General features: G+C 45.8%; 1 protein-coding gene across 1 annotated transcript in view; it reads left to right on the top strand.

Annotated features, from left to right (window-relative positions):
• The window catches only part of enpep (glutamyl aminopeptidase), an 89,787-nt gene that overhangs the window by 58,785 nt on the left and 12,222 nt on the right, over window positions 1–18,780 (top strand). The window contains exons 11-13 of the mRNA XM_067991007.1: window positions 2,345–2,427; window positions 14,257–14,390; window positions 14,514–14,569. Coding sequence (XP_067847108.1) covers window positions 2,345–2,427; window positions 14,257–14,390; window positions 14,514–14,569 — 273 coding nt within the window. The remainder of the gene's footprint in view (window positions 1–2,344; window positions 2,428–14,256; window positions 14,391–14,513; window positions 14,570–18,780) is intronic.

Below are 18,780 nucleotides of genomic sequence, written 5' to 3'. Positions count from 1 at the left end.
CGATCTTCCTGGATCTTGGCCCATTCTACGCCACACGCAAGCCTCTAGTTGGGCCTTAAGGCAGGCCTAAGGAGCTCTCACAAAAACAGATGAGAGCTTCATTTTAATATATAAATCTATTTAATTATGTATATAATTAGTGCACAAGCAATTTACCTTGATTCTCATTGGAATGAGCTGTGCACTAAATTTGATCACTTAAAACGAGCGATGAGATCCCATTTGCCACTGCATTAATAGTTCTCCACATGTGCACAGTGCAGTGGCAAATGTACCCTCACCAACATTGACCTCTGTGCTCATTCAATTACCATTGGATTCCATTCCTTTCACCAGTTATCACTTTACACAATAAAAGTAAGGTGCAGCCATATTTAATACTCTATAAGCGATGCATATATGTACCTAATATTTATTGCCCCAATGCTTCCCTTTGGTGACAGTGTCTGTTGTTGATGCTCTAGAACATAACTTAGTGCTCCTTTAATACAATTTTTATTTGTTCCTGGGATGTGGCTGATGCTGGCAAGGCTGCATGTATTGCCCATCCATAGTTGCCCTGAGAAGGTGGTGGTGGGCTTTTTCCTTGAACCACTGCAGTCCTTGAGTTGATGGTCTTCCATGATAGAATCGGGAATTCCGTGATTTTGATCCAGAGATGTTTAACGAGGGACGATTTATGTCCCAGTCAAGATGATATGTGAATTGGAAGGGAATTTGGAGGTTACAGTGTTCCCATGATCTTGCTGCTTTTGTCCTTCTTGGTGATAGAGATGGTGTCTCAGTGGCAGGAGTGAGTCTGGTGGCTGGCTCCTGTATGTCAGTGAGGGCTCTTGAGATTGAAGTGACCCTCTGTCTCCTTGTTCTGGGTTGTGAGACGGCTCTGCAATTGTTCTCAGCCGCATCTGTTGCTGTGGTGGCTGCATACTTTGTAACACATCTCCTGTCATTTAAATGGTTATTCGAATACCCCTGAGAGCGAGCAACCGCATCTATGCCTGTTCCAGCCATGCCCCTACTGCTGAGCACTCTCTCAGCATGTGCAGTAATCTCCATGGCATCAGATCTCTGGGACAATATGAGCAATGAAGCTCTGTGTAATTAGTGTCTGCATCCAAGCCCTTAGCATGTTGAAACAAACAAAACAGTCTTTTGGAGGTTGGATCCCAAGACCTCTACAGCAGCTTGAGAGGTTTTCCAACTTGGTTTAAGGCTTCTCTCACTAGGGGTATTACGCTGCAGAAGGCCCTGTAGTTACCTGCATTCCATGCCGGACTGCAGTTCTGTTAAACAGCCATAAACGCCAGGTAGTGAACTTCACAATCACGAGCACATCTTGCAAAGTGTTGGCACATCCTCAAATGACTGCAAAAAATGTTGGTGCTTAGATAACAGCCCTTTAAATACAGGTCTCATGAGCTACAACCCAGGCCTCTACAGCTGAAGAAGGACATGAGTTGTCCTTCTGCCCAGCAGGTTCTTATACCTCCTCTGCCCTTGTCACCAGCTGTTTCCCACATGTGCTCTGTGACTCACCTGGTGCACTCACATCAAACTGACTACTTAAACACCCCAAGTTGGGTGTACCTGTGCTGTTGCTTGCTACAAATGGATGAAGTGAATGACTCTGAGTGTTGTGATGTACTGTGCTCGTAGGCGCCTGTGGCGGCTTCTTCTTGAACACTTATAGAAACACAAGATGATGATGTTAGAATGGTGACAGGAATGTACACCCTGAAACAGAGCTTACATAGTTAAAGGGGTAGATTTTGGCTTTTGTGTGGCCGACTGGCGGAGTGCGGTGGTCGGCCACCCATTCCGGTGGTGAAGAAGGCCCCCGTCATTTTGAGGCTTTGGCCTCATTTAAATTTGGCAGGCGAGCTGCAAGGCACCAAATAGGCGTCCCGATGCAGCCCTCCAGATTGCAGACGGGCTGGAGCTGCCGCCAGCAAGGTAAGTTGTTGGGAGGGGTAAAGGGAGTGCAGTCGCGGAGGGGGGAGGCCCCGGGCGGCAGCGGCCCAGATTATTTTTATGGGCCCCGAAGGTGCACTCCTGCTCCTCCGGGTCAGGCTTGAAGGGCCAGCTGGTCTTCTCCTGTCTATCATTTGCATATGTTCATATGATTATGTTGCCCCATTTACAGTTGGATTTGCTCCTGACCAGAAAATCTAGGCTTTGATTTCAGCACAGTGGGAATGTAGTGAGGAGGAAAAGAGTGTAAGGCAGTGTATTGGAGCTTAGAAGGAACAAGAGAGGAAAGTTCAGAGCAGCACAACCCATAATACTATGGTAAAACAGTACAACAAGCCTCATAAAATACTGAATCCTTTTTTTTCAATTTCAGATACCGATGGAATATCCCCATAAAATGGCACACACTGGGTGGAAAGAATGGAACAGAACTATTCAACTTGTCAAATTCAGCAGGTGTGTATAAGATGACGGAAAGGTGGGATTCAGAATTGTAGGCTTGTTAATAAAACAAAAACTCGCACATGGTGGAAATCTGAAATAAAAGCAGAAAATGCTGAAAGTAGACAGCAGGTCATGGAAATGAAAATCGTCTGGTTCCTTTCATGGATGGCCAATCTGCAACGCCAGTTTTACACTCGGTGGCAAATTGAAACTCCGCCTCTGGAAGTCCTGGTGAGCTCCCAACAGATGAGGCTGCCCACTCGGAGTGCAAACTCAGAAAATGCCCCCTAACATGTCAAATTGTTTTTATTTCTGTGAGCTTATTGAATATGAAATTATCTCATATATACCCATTTACAAGATAACAATACAAGGGGATAGTCACCTCACCTGTATAATTGGCTGATTGGTTGATTCATTTTGGAGCAAATTATTTCTATAGATCCAGCTCAACAGTTCACAATTAAAGGACTCCTGTACAGACAACGGAAAGTGAAGAATAGACAACATACACATCAAATGACTATATAGTCTATAAATATATATTCATAGATAAAGACATGTATATGTATATATATCACTTAATAAAGTGAAAACCTAATGCAATAAAATCTTATAGATCAACATAGGTTTTAGAACATAGAAAGGTTACAGCACGGAAGGAAGCCATTCAGCCCATCGAGTCCACGTCGGCTCTATGCAAGAGCAATCCAGCTAGTCCCACTCTCCTGCCCTATCACTGTAGCCCTGAATTTTTTTTCCTTTCAAGCACTTATCCAGTTCCCTTTTGAAGGCCATGATTGAATCTGCCTCCACCACCCCCTCAGGCCGTGCATTCCAGATCCTAACCACTCGCTGTGTAAAAAAGTTTTTCCTCATGTCACCTTTGGTTCTTTTGCCATTCACCTTAAATCTATGTCCTATGGTTCTTCACCCTTCCGCCAATGGGAACAGTTTCTCTCTATCTACTCTGTCTAGACCCTTCATGATTTTGAATAACTCTATCAAATCTCCTCTCAACCTTCTCTGTTCCCCAGAGAACAACTCCATCATCTCTAGTCTATCCACGTAACCAAAGTCCTTCATCCCTGGAATCATACTCGTAAATCTCTTCTGCAACCTCTCTAAGGCTTTCACATCTTTCCTAAAGTGCGGTGCCCAGAATTGGACACAATACGCCAATTGTGGCCAAACCAGTGTTTCATAAAGGTTCATCATAACCTCCTTGCTTTTGTACTCTGCCCCTCTATTTATAAAGCCCAGAATTCTGTATGCTTTTTTAACCACTTTATCAACCTGCCCTGCCACATTCAACGATTTGTGCACATGTGCCCCCAAATCTCTCTGTTCCTGTCCCCTTTTAGAATAGTGCCTTTTAATTTGTATTGCCTCTCCTCATTCTTCCTACCGAAATGTTTTGCTTCACATTTTCCTGTGTTAAATTTCATCTGCCATGTGTCTGCCCACCCCAGCAGCCTGTACATATCCTCTTGAAGTCTATCACTATCCTCCTCACTGTTCACTACACTTCCAAGTTTTGTGTCATCTGCACATTTGGAAATTGTGCCCTGTACACCCAAGTGCAAGTCATTAATATATATCAAGAAAAGCAATGGTCCTAGTACCGTTACCACTACTCTCTGCTTTCTGCTACTTAGCCAATTCTGTATCCATGCTGCTACTGCCCCTTTTATTCCATGGGCTTCAATCTTGAAGATAAGCCTAATATGCGGCACTTTATCAAACGCCTTTTGAAAGTCCATATGCTCCACATCAACTGCATTGCCCTCATCTACCCTCTCTGTTACCTCATCAAAAAACTCTATCAAGTTAGTTAAACATAATTTGCCTTTAACAAATCTGTGCTGGCTTTCCCTAAGCAGTCCAAACTTGTCCAAGTGACTGCTAATTCTGTCCCGGATTATCGTTTCTAAAACCTCCGCAATTTCCACCCTTACTTCCCTCAGTAACCTAGGATGCATCCCATCTGGACTGGGTACCTTATCTACTTTAAGTATAGCCAGCCTTTCTAGTACCTCCTTTTTATCAATTTTTCGCCCATTCAGTATCTCAACTAGAGTCTCAGTAAAATCTTCCTTTACTGAGACTCTGGCAGCATCTTCTTCCTTGGTAAAGACAGATGCAAAATACTCACTTAGTACCTCGGCCATGCTCTCTTCCTCCATGAGTAGATCTCCTTTTGGGTCCCTAATCGGCCCCACTCCTCCTCTTACTGCCCGTTTACTGTTTACATGCCTATTGAAGTCTTTTGGATTCCCTTTTATGTTAGCCGCCAGTCTATTCTCATACTCTCCCTTTGTCCCTCTTATTTCCTTTTTCCCCTTTGAACTTTCTATATTCAGTCTGGTTCTTACTTGTGTTATCAACCTGACATCTGTCAGACACACTCTTTTTCTGCTTCACCTTACTCTCTATTTTTTCATCCAGGGAGCTCTGGCTTTGGTTGCCCTACCTTTTTCCCTCGAGGGAATGTACCTAGACTATACCCGAACCATCTCCTCCTTAAAGGCCACCCATTGTTCAATTACAGTTTTGCCTGCCAATCTTTGATTCCAATTTACCCGGGCCAGATCTGTTCTCATACCAATGAAATTGGCCCTCCTCCAATTAAATATTTTTTTTAGAGTGGTCCATGTCCTTTTCCATAGCTATTCTAAACCTTATGATACTATGATCGCTGTTCCCTAAATGTTCCCCCACTGACACTTGCTCCATTGGACCTGCCTCATTCCTCAGAATCAAATCCAGCAATGCCTCCTTCCTCATTGGGTTGGAAACGGATTGGTCAAGAAAGTTCTCCTGAACACACTTCAAAAATTCCTCCCTCTCCTTGCCCTTCACACCATTACTTTCCCAGTCTATATTAGGATGAAGTATCCCGTTATCACTACTCTATGGCTTTTGCACCTCTCTGTAATTTCCCAGCAAATTTGCTCCTCTATATCCTTCCCACTAGTTGGTGGCCTATAGATTACACCTAGTAGTGTAATGGCACCTCTATTGTTTCTTAATTCTAACCCAATAGATTCTGTTCTTGCCTCCTCCAGCACATCCTCTCTCTCCAGCACTGCAATACTCTCCCTGATCAATACTGCCAGCCCCCTCCTTTCTTTCCTTCCCTATCTTTCCTGAACACCTTGGGGCCGATTTTTGGGTGATGGAGCGGGTGCATTGGGGGCGGGGGGGGCTCTAAAAATCGCTAAAATGCTGTGCGGGTTCGGAGCCCGGCTCCAACCCGCTGACTTCCGGGTTCCCCAGTGATATGTTCGTGTGTGCGCGTGCCTCCCGAACGCAGGAGTCCCACCGGCAATTAAAGCTGATGGGATGATAATTTGCATAGTTTGTCCGATAGCTGAGATACTTGAACTACTTGATTGAGCAGACATTTTGGCAGGGGTGCGATTTTGAAGCAACCTCAGTGTGTTTCCTGTGCTGTGGGAAATGCTCCCTGTTGCAACAGACGTGTTTCAGCCAGCAGCCAGTGGGAGATGCAAATGCTTATTTGACAGGTGGGGAGAAAACGTCATTTATGGCAGCAAGGCACTCTGTCACTTCAGAAAAAGTTTTGGCTGCAAGACCTTTCTGCTTTCACTCAAAATTCTTACTTTCCACCCAAAACTCTGCTATGCAGTATAGAAACATAGAAACATAGAAAATAGGAGCTAGAGTAGGCCATTCAGCCCTTGGGGCCTGCTTCGCCATTCAAAATGATCATGGCTGATCATCTAACTCAGTACCCTGTTCCCGCTTTTTCCCCATATCCCTTGATCCCTTTAGCATTAAGAAATATATCTATCTCCTTCTTGAATACATCTAATGACTTGGCCTCCACTGCCTTCTGTGGTAAAGAATTCCACAGGTTCACCACCCTCTGAGTGAAGAAATTTCTCCTCATCTCGGTTCTAAATGGCATACCACGTATCCTGAGACTCTGACCCCTGGTTCTGGAATCCCCAGTCATTGGGAACATCCTCCCTGCATCTAGTCTGTCTATCCCTGTTAGAATTTTATATGTTTCGATGAGATCACCTCTCATTCTTCTAAACTCGAGTGAATATAGGCCTAGTCGACCCAATCTCTCCTCATACGTCAGTCCTGCCATCCCAGGAATCAGTCTGGTAAACCTTCGTTGCACTCCCTCCATGGCAAGGACATCCTTCCTCAGATAAGGAGACCAAAACTGCACACAATACTCCAGATGTGGTCTCACCAATGCCCTCTACAACTGCAGTAAGACATCCCTACTCCTGTGCTCAAATCCTCTTGCAATGAACGCCAACATACCATTTGCCTTCCTAACTACTTGCTGCAACTGAACGCTCGCTTTCAGCGACTGGTGTACAAGGACACCCAGGTCTCGTTGCACCTCCCCTTTTCCCAATCTATCACCATTCAGATAATAATCTGCCTTTCTGTTTTTACAGCCAAAGTGGATAACCTCACTTTTATCCATGTTATACTGCATCTACCATGTTCTTGCCCACTCACCCAACTTGTCTAAATCACATTGGAGCCTCTTTGCATCCTCCTCACAGCTCACATTCCACCCCAGCTTTGTGTCATCTGCAAACTTGGAAATGTTACATTTAGTTCCCTCATCCAAATCATTGATATATATTGTGAGTAGCTGGGGCCCAAGCTCTGATCCCTGCGGTACCTCACTAGTCACTACCTGCCACCCGGAAAAAGACCCGTTTATTCCTACTCTCAGTTTCCTGTCTGTCAACCAATTCTCAATCCATGCCAGTATATTCCCCCCAATCCCATGTGCTTTAATTTTGCACACTAACCTCTTGTGTGGGACCTTATCAAAAGCCTTCTGAAAAACCAAATACACCACATCCATTGGTTCTCCCCTATCATTTCTACTAGTTACATTCTCAAAAAACTCCAGCAGATTTGTTAAGCATGATTTCCCTTTCATAAACCCATGCTGACTTTGTCCAATCCCGTTAATGCCCTTCAAGTGTTCTGTTATCACATCTTTTATAATAGATGCTAGCATTTTCCCCACTACTGATGTTAGGCTAACTGGTCTGTAATTCCCTGTAATCGATTGCACTCATTTAGCAATACGATCACCTCCACATGAGCCAGGACTGTTCATCAACAGGAATGGCTATCTCTCCATCAACATTCAGCTCGTTTGTGACCACCGCAAGAGATTCCTTCACGTGTGCGCCAGGTACCCTGGCAGCTGCCACGATTCCTTCATCCTCCGGGAATCCAACATCCCGCCCTCTTCCACGCACTGAGCACCCGTACGGGCTGGCTCCTCAGGGACAAGGGATACCCCCTGCACACATGGCTCATGACACCTCTGAGGAACCCCACCACCGAGCAACAGCTTCGATATAACAACAGCCACATCGCTACCAGGTCTACAATTGAGCAGGCTATAGGGCTGCTCAAGATGCTCTTCAGGTGCCTTGATCGTTCTTGGGGAGCGCTTCAATATGCACCAGACAGTGTGGGATGCATTATAGTGGTGTGTTGTGCCCTGCACATCATGACACAACAGAGAGGGGTGCCGCTTGAGGAGGCCCAATCCACATCTGCCACCCACATTGAGGAGGAGGAGGCGGAGGAGGAGCAGGAGCAACCCATGGGCAGAACAGTGGCTCACCTGGCTGCTTGTGAGGCCTGGGAGTCACTGATATGTGAACGGTTCTCCTAACATCAGACAGTGTGAAGAGTCCAGTCCTCAACACCTGGAGAGAGCAGCGGCCACACCAGAACCCTCTTCCCCCCCCACCCGCCCCTGCACAAAACAGTCCTGCAACTACACATACGCCCACTGTAGAGTGACCCAGTGGGTGGCATCAAGTGTCGGCATTCATGGTGAACCTCATGAAAGGGCCTTATTACAGAAGCCAGTCAAGCATGACCAAGACATGGCAGTAGTGGTGACAATAATAATATTAAAGTGAGTTTAACAAAACGCAAATATAAATAAAAAACATGACCAACCGTCAAACACCCTTGTGGATCCCCTTCGTGCTTACAAAACCTTCGCCTTACACTTACGAGCACTCCTACATGGTGCATCCCCTGTGGCTGCAGCAGAGGTAGTGGCAGGTTGCTCTTGTTCATGCCTTGACCGATTAGATGCTTTGGGCCTACGCCCTCTGGGTTTTGGTGCCCGTGAGGGCCCCTCCAAAGACTGCTCCACCTGCACCTGTGCAGGGGCAGACTTGACCACCTGGAGAGGAGGCAACTTTGTGGATACTGGTTGAGAGTGGGGCAACGGGTGAGACGTGGGGACTCTTTGAGTGGCGTCCCCACTTCCATGTCCCCTTTTGCCATCATCCCTCCCCTGGGCCAGGCCCACACCACTCCTACCACCCTGCTGGACAACAGTTTGGAGGACATGTGTAAAGCCTTGTAAGGCCAGTGCTAGTGTATCTGCCTGCCTGTTTAAGGCGGCAGGATGTTGTTCACCCTGAGTCCGAACGGCCGTTGTCAGGGCCTCAATGGACTCATTTGTGAGCCGCGCTTGACACTCCATGGAGGCTAGCCTTCCCTCCATCACAGACATTCCCGCACTTACCTGCGACAATATATCAGAGATGCCCTCACGCCCCTGTGACAGTATCTCAGAGATTCCCTCCCATACCTGTGCCACCATTCCACTCATGCAGGAGTTGGACTCCTCCATTCTCTGCGCGGTTGAGGAGAGTGCGCATGGCACCTGTTCCAGCACCTCGCAAATGTGCTGCTGCCCCTCGATCATTCTCCTTTTAAAAAATGGCCCCCAGAGTTCGGCATCTGTGTCCAGCTGAGCAGAGCCTGGAGAGGAGTGCTCCCACTGACACGGACTCTCCACAGCTGCTCCTGCCACCATTGTCTGCTCGTGCTCACATGCATGTGGTAACTCAACATATGCGACCCCCAACTAACTGCAGACTGGGATCCACCAAGGTGTGTGTATCTGCGCTGGTGAATAGCTCACTATATGTGACGGTGTACCCTCAGCGGCCGGCAGATCCTCTGAGGAATCGACCTCTGCCGTCACTGCGGCCGCTGAAGGCCCTGTAAGAGAACAGAAGGCAATATTAAGCATGATCACAGATGTGTCATGTTGCGATGAGCATAACTGAGGTGCTGAAGATGGCGAGGCATGTTAACATCAATTCATATTATGTGTGCTGAATGTTAAAGTTCTGTCACCAGATGTTTGTCTGGTGCCAGTCTCGGCGTCCCCGACGGACAAGCACTTGAGGGTGCGGCTCAGCTGCAGTGCCTCCTGCTCCGCGTCTGTGAGGACGACGATTTGTTGCGGCCCCCCTCCGGTCCCCACCCTTTACCGTGCATTCTGGGCTCTCCTCTATAAGGGGAGAAAGTACAGACGCGTGAGTGAGTGATGGTGACACGGCCAACCGATGAATGCATTGGTTTGGGCGCAGCTGACCGTGAAAGAGATGCATTAGAGGGTGAGTATGAGACAGAGCCATGACATTGTATGAGGATTGGGTTGAGTGGTAGTGGTGGGATGAGTACTGGGAAGGTGAGGAAGTGGTGAGTAAGTGCAGGTAAGTTGAGGATGAGCTTTCAGTGGGTGTGAGGAGTGATGTGATAGAGTAGTGTTGGCAGTGCAGAATGTGTTGTGGTGTGGGGGCGGTGATGTGGAAGTTGGAATTTAGGCGAATGAGTAAGTGTACTCACTTTGGCTGACCTAATTAGGTCATTGAAGCGCTTCCTGCACTGGATCCAGGTGTGGAAGATGTTGCTGCTGCTGGTGACTTCCTCTACCACCTCAAGCCAGGCCTTCTTGGTGGCAGAGGCAGGGCACTTCCTCCCGTCCGCCGGGTAGAACACATCCCTCCTCCTCACCCCATCCAGTAGCACCTGGAGTGAGGCCTCACTAAATCTAGGAGCAGCCTTTCCCCTGGGCTTCTCCAATTTGGCGTGTGGGTGTTTGCTCCAGGAGCAGTTATTGGAGGACTGCCCCTTTAAATAGAGCTCCTCCAACTGACAGCCTGTAATGCGGGTGTGCAGTCCGCCCGCTGCGCAGCGTTTGGACGGCAAACCCGGAAGCCACGTCAAGTGGCTCCAATTGACCCGCGATTGCGTGGGGAACGGACAGATTTTATTGGGTGGGTTACACGCCCAATCACCCCCCCACTGCCATCCCACCTCCCCGCTAATATCGGGTCCCTTGTATCCAGGAATATTTAGTACCCAATCCTGCCCTTTTTTGAGCCAGGTCTCCGTTATCACCATGACATAATATCCCATGCGGCTATTTGTGCCTGCAGCTCACCAACCTTGTTTACTATGCTTGGTCTGTTTACATACATGCACTGTATACCAATCTTAAACTTTCTTGTACTCGTTCTTAGTCTGATCCCACCTGATACTCTACTATTTCTTATTCTGGTGCTATATTTCTCTCCCAATTCTCTGTGCACCTTGTTTCTCCTTTCCAATGCTACATCCTGGTGTCCATCCCCCTGCCAAATTAGTTTTAACCCCCCCCCCCCCCACCACAGCACTAGCGAACCTCCTCACGAGGACATTGGTCCCAGCTCCGTTGAGGTGCAACCCGTCCGGCTTGTACAGGTCCCACCTCCCCCAGAACTGATCCCAATGCCCCAGGAATCTAAAGCACTCTCTCCTGCACCATCTCTCCAGCCACACATTCATCTCCTCTATCCTCCTATTTCTATACTCGCTAGCCCGTGGCACTGGGAGTAATCCGGAGATTACTACCTTTGAGGTCCTGCTTGTTAATCTCTTTCCTAACTCCCTAACATCTGCCTGCAGGACCTCATCCCTCTTTCTACCTATGTCGTTGGTACCGATATGGACCATGAATCTGGCTGTTCACCCTCTCCCTCCAGAATGTTCTGCAGCCACTCAGTGACATCCTTGACACCAGGGAGACAACACACCATCCTGGAATCACGTCTGCGGCCGCAGAAATGCATGTCTGTTCCCCTAATTATAGAATCCCCTATCACTATTGCTCTCTTGACCTTTCTCCTCCCACCCTGTACAGCTGAGCCACCCATGGTGCTATGGTCTTGGCTCTGGCTGCACTCCCCAGAGGAACCCTCTCCCCCACCAGTATTCAGAACTGAATACTGGTTGGAGAGCAAGATACCCTCAGGGGACTCCTGCACTACCAGCCTGGTCCTCCTTGTCTGTCTGGCGGTCACCCAGTCCCTCTCTGCCTGCACACTCTTAAGCTGTGGGGTGACCACTTCCAGAAACATGCTCTCCACGTAACTCTTAGCCTCGCAGATGCAGTGCAGTGATGCCAGCTGCTGCCTGAGCTCCTCCAGCTGGCGACAATTCTTGCACCTGTTTTTGTTCAGGACACGGGAAGCGTCCTGGAGTTCCCACATGGCACAAGACGTGCATTCGACACATCTGAGGTGCCCTGCCATGCCTCAATTTATAGATTATTAACTAAACTTAACTGTTTTGCTACATTTCACTATTCAGTCTTCAGTAACCCTTTTACTGCTCCCTTAATTAATTTTAGGGAGGTTGGAAGGATTCAGTACTGAGCTGCCTGTGTGTCTGCAGTAACTTCCAAATTACACATATATGAGTAAAGATTTTCTCTAATGCTTTCATCAATATAGGTATTGGACAATAAAATATCTATATTGGTTTTACCAGTTCTTAGTTATTTGTAACTTGATTAAGTGAGTTTGATTCTACACGGTAGATTTTTCTGAGTCCTTGCCCGTAGCGAGGTACCTTGCCAGTCGTGAACATGCAATGAAAAATCGTAGTCAGTTGATTCCAAAATGGTGGTTCTGGCAATGTGAGGGACATCTGCTTAATAAAATAGATATTTTTAAAGATGTGATGAGAGATTTTTTTTAAATACATATTGTTTAGACAAGTTTTAATTTAAATTGTGACATACAGTTCCTTTAAAGTAACAAAAATAACAGAACACTGGAACAGTAATTCCATCTGCTCCAGAATTTGAAGATATGAATTCAGGCCCACGTCATTTCTACACTTTTAAGGCACTTTTAAATTCACGGTATGCCATCAGCAGCAAACTTCCACCCCAACAGCACATTATACTGCAAAGGAAGCCCACTCCATGGGGGGAATTTCAACCCTCTTACTCTGGTGGAAATCAGGAACTCAAGGAACAGCACCTCAATTCTCGATTAGGCACTTAACAACCTTCCGGACTCAACATTGATTTCAATAACTTGAGACCGTAACCACTGCTCCCATTTTTTTTTGATAATTTTTATATATATTTATTGGACTGCAGCAGTTGGTTATGGTTCTGCTGTTGCCATTTACCTCTAGATCCATCTTTTGTTTCTTTACTGTGCCATTACCACCTTCCTTGCCTTGCACCATCATCCCTTTTGTCACTAAATCACTCCTGCCCTCCACCCTATCACAGACCTTCCCTTTAGTTCTTTCCTCCCCTCCTCTCCTTCCCCCCTTTCCCCGGCTCTTTATTTGCTTAAAAACTTTAACTCTTTACATCTTCCAGTTCTAACGAAAGGCCTTCAACTTTGTTAACTCTGTTGCTTTCTCCACAGATGCTGCCTCACTTACTGAGCTTTTCCAGCATTTTCTGTTTTTATTTCTGGTGGAAACCAGGTTGGGAGGGCTGTTATAATGAAGGGGGAGACTTACCTGCTGATCTCCCAGTCCGATACCGCAGACTGCAATTTTTAAATTGCAGGCGACATCGACACCCACCTGAAGCAATGGGGTCCTTCTCTAACTATACAGATCGGGTCCCAATGATATCAGTGGAACCTGATTGCCATTTTAACATTGGCCTAAGTGGGTAAGTTGCTATGGCTTTCCCGACAGGCTGAAGCTAGCAGGAGGAGGATCAACAGGAGAAGAGGCCCCTCCAAGTAAGGAGTGCTCCTCCATGCCCCATAATCAAAGTGTAGGCCCACCGTGCCCAGACACACCCTCCCACCCCCTTCCCAAACTGCTGACCACCCCAGAACCCCTGTTCCTGCACTTATCTTGGGTTCAACCATTGGCCTCCGAGTCGCCTGATTCTAATGGCCAAGCAGTCGCTTCCCGCCAGCATCCTGGCCGTTTTGGTTGGGAAGTCGGTCAGCTGTATGTTAATGAAGCCTGGCCATTAAAATCACTTGGGTCTCCTGCTATTGGTCACAGGTCACAGATGGGCCAGACGCTCCCTAGGCTTTCCTGCCTGGGAGTTAAAATTCTCCCTCATGTTTCCAGCTATTTCTGGGACCCAATTGTTTGTGGATCTGAAGAATGGAGGTTGGAGGCAAGGAAAAATGCAGGCCTCTTGCTATTGGCCCCTCAGTGGAGACTGGTGGTGCACAGGTACAGAAAAGAGATGAGATTGGTGCTGTCCTGGAGAACTGGCACCATTATAAAAGTGACTGAATGTTTGGGTTGTGCCACTTGCGGGCATCACTGAGTGGTTCCCTCCCCACAAGAGGGAAGGAAAATTAGATGTCAGATTTCATGAAGCTTAGTGCTGCCAGTTTCAGACGGCCGGAGAGCAAATCTTGGCCATAGGCGGTAAATGATCTGGAGGAAGGGCAATAGACAAGAAAAAGAAAATCTTACAGGAAGCAGCAGTTGTGATCTTAAAATGGCAGCATTAATGTGTTTTGGTGAATTAATGAATTAGATCATCTAGAGACAGGAAAGGACAGAACTTATAGACAGAAGATGTCAGATTAAGAGATAAGGAAGAGTTTTTTTACATTAAAAGAAGACTTTTGCTCATTATAGACACGGCTCACAGTGGGCTAGCATTGGTCCAGCTTATCTGTCTTGTTACAATGCAGGTATCAATGTTTTTTTTTTCTGTTCTTATTGAATATTTAGGTATTACTTTAAAGCATAACCTAACTACTGATGAATTACTGAAAATAAACACAGACCATGTTGGGTTCTATCGTGTGAAGTATGAAACGCCAACCTGGAATCATATCATCAATCAGCTGATAACGAACTATACAGTAAGACTGATTGTCCTTTCTTTAGTTTTAGGTTCCAAAATGTAAACACTAGGAACTGTATAGTTTCTTTAAAGAGAGCTCTGTGCTTACAAAACTCTGTATAACATCTGCTTCTCTATTCAGCTCTTTTCAATTGCTGATCGTACAGGATTTATCGATGACACATTTTCACTTGGAAGGTAAGTGTTTGAGTTACTTAATTCTAGATTTTTGAAAGAGAATGTTTCCAGAGGAGGAACTGGGCGATGCAAAGGTTTATCACACTGTCTTTTTGCCTCTAGGACTTTGATTCAAATCCAGGCCAAATTGATAGCTTTCAGGGTTGGAAAATCTCAACTCAATTCCTAGTGGGCAAAGGCCTACGACACAAAACTAAATTAGTGCTAATTGGTTATTTCACCTGTATAATCATAGCAGGAGCCTTTTGAGTTGGGAGGTGAATGGGCGCAATATCAGCAATGTGCCTGTGGTACCTACCTAATGAAGCAGTCGGGAGGCCCGAAGCACTTTCAACTTTCACTTTCGGGTCTCATTAACATTTACTCGGTGAGCTGCAGGTTCCAAATAGGTTTTCTTGGGAGAAAAATTGGCCAGCTACGGCACGCTGCTGTGTGGCAGGTAAGACCTGCTGGGGGAGCGGATGCTGGGGTGGGGGGTGCGAGAATGGATTGGTAGTGGACCGGAAGATTTATTGTGGAGCCGGGAGGAACACTTCTGCTTCTCCTGGCCACGCAAAAATCTTTTTTAAATAACTTGTCTTTTGGGACAGGCCTCCAGCAATCCCAAAAAGGACTGCAGGATAGGCCTCCCACCGTCTGGAGAGATGGGACTGACATGCACTGTGCATGCTTTGCCCATTTCTCCTTGAAAGTATCAATAGGCATCCTAAAACAGGTGTGGGACCTCAATTTGCACATCCAAACAGCATTCCGCCTGTTTTGGGAAGGAGTGCTGGGCACTCATTTAAAGGCCTGTCTGAAAGTTGATTCAGGCGGGAAATGGGTGCACAAGGTCCCCACCAATTTTACAGGTGAGAAATGGGCGGCCAGCAGTTGAAAGTTTCCCCCGTTGAACTTGACAGCACTGAAGGAGCTCATGTGTTGGCTGTCTGAAAGAGCTGCCCACTTAGTCCCATTGCCTGCCTTTTTCCCATACCCTTTAAAAAAATATTTTTTCAAATATTTATCCACTTTGCTTTTAAAAGTTATTGTGGATTCTGCATACACCACTGTTTTTGGTAAAACACGTCCTAACAAGCATCTATGTAAAAAAAAATTGGTAATGATCTTAAATTTATGCCCTCCAGTTATCAATTCACCAACTGGTGGAAATAATATTTTACTATTTACCTTATCAAGCTATTTACCTCTTTTTTTTACTCAAGAAAGGAGGGAGAGAAAAAACGGGGAACTACAGGCCAGTTAGCCTGACATAAGTGGTAGGGAAAATGCTAGAATATATTATTAAGGACTTAGTAACAGGGCACTTAGAAAGTCATAATATGATTAGGCAGAGTCAACACGGTTTTATGAAAGGGAAATCATGGTTGACAAATCTATCAGAGTTTTTTGAGGGTGTAACTGCAGGGTAGATAAGGGGGAACCAGTGAATAAAGTATATTTAGATTTTCAAAAGGCATTCGATAAGGTGCCACACAAGAGGTTGTTACACAAGATTAGGGCTCATGGGATTGGGGGTAATATATTAGCATGGATTGAGGATTGGTTAAAGTACAGAAAACAGAGAGTTGGAATAAACAGGTCATTTTCGGACTGGCAGGTTGTAACTAGTGGGGTGCCGCAAGGATCAGTGCTTGGGCCTCAGCTATTTACAATATACATCAATGACTTAGATGAAGGGACCAAGTGTATGTCACAGAGCGGCTGCAGGGCATTCTGGAGGGGGAGGGTGAACAGCCAGTAGTCATGGTCCATATTGGTACCAACGACATAGGTAAAAAAAGGGATGAGGTCCTGCAAGGTGAATTTAAGGAGTTAGGAGATAAATTAAAAAGCAGGACTTCAAAGGTAGTGATCTCAGGATTACTACCGGTGCCACGTGCTAGTGAGTTTCGGAACAGGAGAATAGACAGGATGAATGCGTGGCTGCAGGGATGGTGTAGGAGGGAGGGATTTAGATTCCTGGGACATTGGGACCAGTTCTGGGGAAGGTGGGACCTGTATAAGCGGGACGGGTTACACCCGAGCAGGACCGGGACCAATGTCCTCGCGGGGGTGTTTGCTAGTGCTGTTGGGGAAGGTTTAAACTAGAGTGGCAGGGGGACGGGAACCTGAGCGGGGAGTCAGAAGGGAATAAAATTGAGAGCAGCAAGAGAGGGGAAGACCCAGGGGAAATCTACAATACAAATAATACAAACAGTTGTTCAAGAATAAGTGAAAGGAAAAAACGTAGAGCAGCGGAAAGAAAGTGTACTTTAGGCACGACAGAAAAAATAAAAACTAGAAGGCGTAAGGTGATTAACCCAGCATCAAAGCTGTGGCAGGGGGTTGGGAACCTGAGCAGGGAGACAGAGGAAAGCGTGTCAGGAAGGGACAGAAGGTATGGAGTAAAAGGTAAAGTGTTAAAAAAGGAAAAAGCAGGAACTAAGTGTCACAAAACACATTTGAAAGTTCTTTATCTGAATGCACGTAGCATTCGTAACAAAATGGACGAGTTAACGGCACAAATAACTACGTATGGGTATGATCTTGTGGCCATTACAGAAACATGGCTGCAGGGTGACAACGACTGGGAATTAAATATGCCAGGTTATTTAACAATCAGGAAGGACAGGCAGGAAGGAAGGGGAGGTGGGGTGGCTATGTTAGTAAAGGAAGGAATCACTGTAATACAGAGAAATGATATTGGGACAAAGAATCAGGATAATGAAACAGCTTGGGTAGAGATAAGGAATAATAAGGGGAAAAAAACACTAGTGGGCATAGTATATAGGCCTCCTCATAGTTGCAACTCTGCAGGAAGAAGTATTAATCAGGAAATAGTCGGGGCATGTAATAAGGGAACAGCTATAATTATGGGGGATTTTAACTATCATATTAACTGGACAAATCAAATTGGGCAGGGCAGCCTTGAGGAAGAGTTTATTGAGTGTATTAGGGATGGATTTCTTGAGCAGTATATAACTGATCCTACAAGGGGGAAAGCAACCTTGGACCTGGTCCTGTGTAATGAGCCAGGATTAATTAATAATGTCCTAGTTAAGGATCCCCTTGGAATGAGTGACCATAACATGGTTACATTCCATATCCAATTAGAGGGTGAGAAGGTTGGTTCTCAAACAAGCGTACTGAGCTTGAATAAAGGAGACTATGATGGTATGAGAGCGGAATTGATTAAAGTGGACTGGGAAAATAGATTAAAGGGTAAAACGGTACATGAGCAGTGGTGTTCATTCAAGGAGTTATTTTACAACTTTCAAAAAATATATATTCCACTGAGGAAAAAAAGGTGTAAAAGAAATGACAGCCATCCGTGGCTAAGTAAAGAAATTAAGGACAGTATCCGACTAAAAACAAGGACATATAAGGTAGCCAAACTTAGTGGGAGGATAGAAGATTGGGAAGTCTTCAAAAGACAGCAAAAAGTAACTAAAGAATTGATTAAGAAAGGGAAGATAGATTATGAAAATAAATTAGCAAACAATATAAAAACAGATAGCAAGAGTTTCTATAGTTATATAAAAAGAAAAAGCGTGGCTAAGGCAAACGTAGGTCCCTTAGAGGATGAGACCAGGAAATTAATGGTGGGAAACATGGAAATGGCAAAAATGCTGAACAAATATTTTGTTTCAGTCTTTGCGGTAGAGGACACTAAGAATATCCCAACACTGGACAATCAGGGGGCTCGAGGGGGGGAGGGGCTAAATATGATTAAAATCACTAAGGAATTGGTACTCAGTAAATTAATGGGACTCAAGGCGGATAAATCCCCTGGACCTGATGGCTTACATCCGAGGGTCTTGAGGGAAGTGGCAGTGGGGATTGTGGATGCTTTGGTAATAATTTTCCAAAATTCTCTGGACTCGGCAAAGGTCCCGGCAGATTGGAAAACTGCTAATGTAACACCCTTATTTAAAAAGGGTAGTAGGCAGAAGGCTGGAAATTATAGACCAGTTAGCCTAACATCTGTGGTGGGTAAAATTTTGGAATCTATTATCAAGGAGACAGTAGCAGAACATTTGGATAAACATAATTTAATAGGACAAAGTCAGCATGGCTTTACGAAGGGGAAGTCATGTCTGACAAATTTGCTTGAGTTCTTTGAGGACATAACGTGCAGGGTGGATAAAGGGGAACCAGTGGACGTAGTGTATCTAGACTTCCAGAAGGCATTCGACAAGGTGCCACATAAAAGATTATTGCTCAAGATA

Source organism: Heptranchias perlo, chromosome 1, assembly GCF_035084215.1.
Source record: "Heptranchias perlo isolate sHepPer1 chromosome 1, sHepPer1.hap1, whole genome shotgun sequence".
Lineage (NCBI taxonomy): Eukaryota > Metazoa > Chordata > Chondrichthyes > Hexanchiformes > Hexanchidae > Heptranchias > Heptranchias perlo.
The sequence above is the reverse complement of the archived record's forward strand: the minus strand, read 5'-3'. Positions and strand labels throughout refer to the sequence as shown.